Source organism: Aedes aegypti, chromosome 2, assembly GCF_002204515.2.
Source record: "Aedes aegypti strain LVP_AGWG chromosome 2, AaegL5.0 Primary Assembly, whole genome shotgun sequence".
NCBI lineage: Eukaryota > Metazoa > Arthropoda > Insecta > Diptera > Culicidae > Aedes > Aedes aegypti.
This window is the reverse complement of record NC_035108.1, coordinates 288,464,465-288,467,972: the sequence shown is the minus strand read 5'-3', so window position 1 is coordinate 288,467,972 and position 3,508 is coordinate 288,464,465. Positions and strand designations below refer to the sequence as shown.

General features: G+C 34.5%; 1 protein-coding gene across 1 annotated transcript; it reads right to left on the bottom strand.

Annotated features, from left to right (window-relative positions):
• Positions 1 to 2,043: 2,043 nt before the first annotated feature.
• LOC5565396 (larval cuticle protein A2B) lies at positions 2,044 to 2,563 on the bottom strand. Its single transcript, XM_001649661.2, has 2 exons — positions 2,525 to 2,563; positions 2,044 to 2,463 (listed from the first exon to the last, which is right to left on the bottom strand). The coding sequence occupies exons 1-2, from the start codon at positions 2,534 to 2,536 to the stop codon at positions 2,101 to 2,103; spliced, it is 375 nt and encodes a 124-aa protein (XP_001649711.1). The 5' UTR covers positions 2,537 to 2,563; the 3' UTR covers positions 2,044 to 2,100.
• Positions 2,564 to 3,508: the final 945 nt, after the last annotated feature.

Below are 3,508 nucleotides of genomic sequence, written 5' to 3'. Positions count from 1 at the left end.
TTATCAATCAATAAGAATCAAAAATGAAAGCTTGTCAATGTTTGCACTTTTACATTTTTCATTGTCGACCATCCAATGCATTTCCACTACCAAATGCTCTCAGTATTTTGTTGCGTTAATGGTTTGTTGGACAAAGTATAATACATAATTATGTATACCTAAACCCATATGATACATAATTTTGACTACAAAAATATGTTGCACAAGCTCCACCTTCTGCGCTTTTCCAGTCATATATAAGTATAAATTCCAGTTTTTTCGCTATGAAACAGAACATTCTCATTAGTCATATTGAAGTCATTTTGATTTATATGAGATATGTTGTGTTACTTGGGTTATTTGTTCCATAGAAAGAAAGAATCCATTTTCAGTGTGATGAAAAATTGAAGCAGAAACAGTTTTTTTCAGTTTCTCTTAGCGGTGTAATTTTTCATGAAAAATATCATCCATTCTGACTTATACTCCATTAAAACCAATCCCATATCTTTTTTTCAGATGTTTTAAAAAAATTGCAATTGCTTTGATAAAAAATCTTTGTTTTTCCGATGCTTCGATTGAAATATGTGTTTTCAAAGAAAAGTCTTATATGATCATTTTCCACAAAATTGGCCATAACTCAAAAACGAAAAAAGTACATTTCAAAAATTTCAGCGATTAAAGCTTATGAAATTACCTTCTCAAAAATATATTTTTGAAAGTTTTCCACTAATTGGAACATAGTTTTTCCGGCTTTTCTTTACGAATTTCCTCAACGGTGGAAAATTTTGTGGAAAACTTTTTCCAGTTAATTTTTTTTTATTACCGAGAAAATTTGCTTTCATTTTCATGTAAAAACTTTGTTTCTACGATGCTTTGTTCTTGAGTTATGATTTTTCAAATTAAGTAGTGTCAGAGGAAAACAAAAAAAAAAATCCAACTGAGTTTTCCGGGAAAATAAGCGACCCTTAATTTTTCTCAATTTTTTTTTTGTTCATATATTGATGAGCCCTGCCTATGGAAAAAGTTTCATGAAAATCTGAGACCCTTTGGCCCACTTTGTATGGAAATAAAAAAAAAATCCCAGTTGCTAAATTAGTATTTGAAGAAATCTATGGGTTTACCTATCACTTATGTACAACCTTCATTATTTATTTTTTAAATTTGCTGCATGATCACACCCTCTTGTTAAATTAGTAATTCGATTTATTATCAAAGTAATAAATCAAAATTTTCTAATAATGATATCCATGATGCAATAAGTCGCAATAAGTAAATTGATGCAAATATTTAAATCTATCTATATAAATAAAAATTGAGTGGTGTTTGTATGTCACGAAATAACTTGAGAACAGGACACCCGATTTGCACAATTCTTTCACTGTTGTCTTCTTGAAGGGCTCCGACGTGTTCGTATGACGAAAAAGTGTAGGGAAGTTATCGGAAAATTTGGTAAAACGGGGGAGTACTTATGTGTCATTTTGTATAGGAGATACCATGACATTTTTCAACAGCCTACTTGATGACTTGATGACAAGACGAAGTTTGCCGGGTCCACTAGTTTGGAATAAAAGGATTTTTTAGCCAATATGAAAACAGAATAATTGGTCCAAAAGGAATGGTGTGAAGAAGACTGGAAATCCTACGATTTGCCTGTATCCAAAATTGTGCCGAATAGGCAAATCTGTATATCACGAGAAATTCGAGGATAAATGTTTAATAATTGAGAAGCCTAAACTCTTATAATAAACTCTGAATTGATGATGAATGCTTAAAAATCTTTGCTGGGAAATTGTTCTTTAATTTTTTAAAGGAACGCCTCAAAAATTTGCCGAAATTTCCTCAAGTCTTCTTGAGAAAGAATTTTTAGCAATCACCTCACAAATACCCACCTTGATTCAATTGCAGATGATCTCATTTTGTATTGCTCTACTCATTTTTTTGGCTTCGCAAGTCTATCGATGATATGTGAAATGTTTTGCATAATCCTAGTGGTCATTATGAATGTCATAACCTTCTTCGAATGTCAACACCCCTTACATTGAACGACACAAGCATTCAAGCTAACATGTTATAAATTCTTTATTTACAAATTTGCACTATCTAGAACTATTCATTCATTTCCTAGTGATGATATCCATGATGCACTGGTACAGCAACGACCTTGTGCACTGGCTGAGGTGCCTGGTATCCCTTGATTGGGTCACGGTGCACCTGAGCGATGAATCCGCTCTTGCCATCAACGTGGTAGGTCACTGTGCGCTTGTGGCCATCAGCATCGATCAGATAGTATTCTCCTTGGGTCTGGTGCTCATTCCGAGATTCCTTGCGTCCATGCACATCTCCGGTATGGTCATCATGGATGTCATAGTGGAATTCGTAGTGGGCAGGGGTGTGGTGTTCCTCTTCATGATGATGATGTTGCTGTTGCTCATAGTAGTGTTGGGCAGCGATAGCTCCAACCAGGGCAAGAACAACTAAAGAGATCTATAGAATTCAGAAGCAGCTTGTTATATTGATTCCTAAGAATATGAAAGTAGAACATTACCTTGAAGAACATGGTTTGATTTGTGCTAGGTTTGATTGGTTGTTTAAAGTCAACTGATACTGTTCTACGGAATTTTCTGTTCTTTTATACAATATTAAAATAAGTACCGAAATGTAGCTAACTGGATTGTCGCAAGAAATCGTTGAAAAAAATTCAATTAAACCGACACTTTACTTTCACAGACCCGCCCCAAGAGCCTGTTCTGTGTGAAACCTGATCAGCGTCCTTGCTGCTTTTTTCGTGATCGATAAACTATGGCGTGGGGTGCATTTAATCTGTCGATTGGGATTCTGTCATTGGGTGCTTATTTCACTTTCTTTCTTTGTCTTATGTGGAGAATGCATAATATAACTTTTAAGACCTGCAGTAGCGAACACTTTACAGAAATATGAAACACAAGAAGGAAAACTCGGTCGTTATGTGCTACAAATCCAAAATGGTTTGAATTTGATAAAGTTTACATATGAAGTCGACTCACCACATATCGATATCGAAGGGACCATTGAGATAGGGAGAGATCGTGACATAGAACTTTTTTCATGAATAGCTTGTACACATATTCAAAAAAATTCAAAAGAATGGAACATGTTTTAATCTTAATAAAACTATCACCATCTATTTTATTGCCATTCCGACAAAAACGAAAATCTATGCAGAATTATGTTGTGAGACTGAGGGATCATTCAAAAATGACGTCCATAATTTAGGGGAGGGGGTGTCTACGAAAGTGTGACAATACATGTTAGGTATTGGAAAAAGCGCGACAGAGGGGGTCTAGAAATCCCGAAAAATGATGGACGTCATATTTGAATCTTCCCTGATATGATGATCATTATGGGATAATTCGACTTGGTGTTTTTTTCCTAATATCACCGAAAATTTACTGTTGTCTATTTAATTCAGCTAAAAGATAGTAGGATAATAAGTTGAAAGCTGATATCAATGGGTGGTATGAGTAAAAAGCGTTCAACTTTACTACATGTA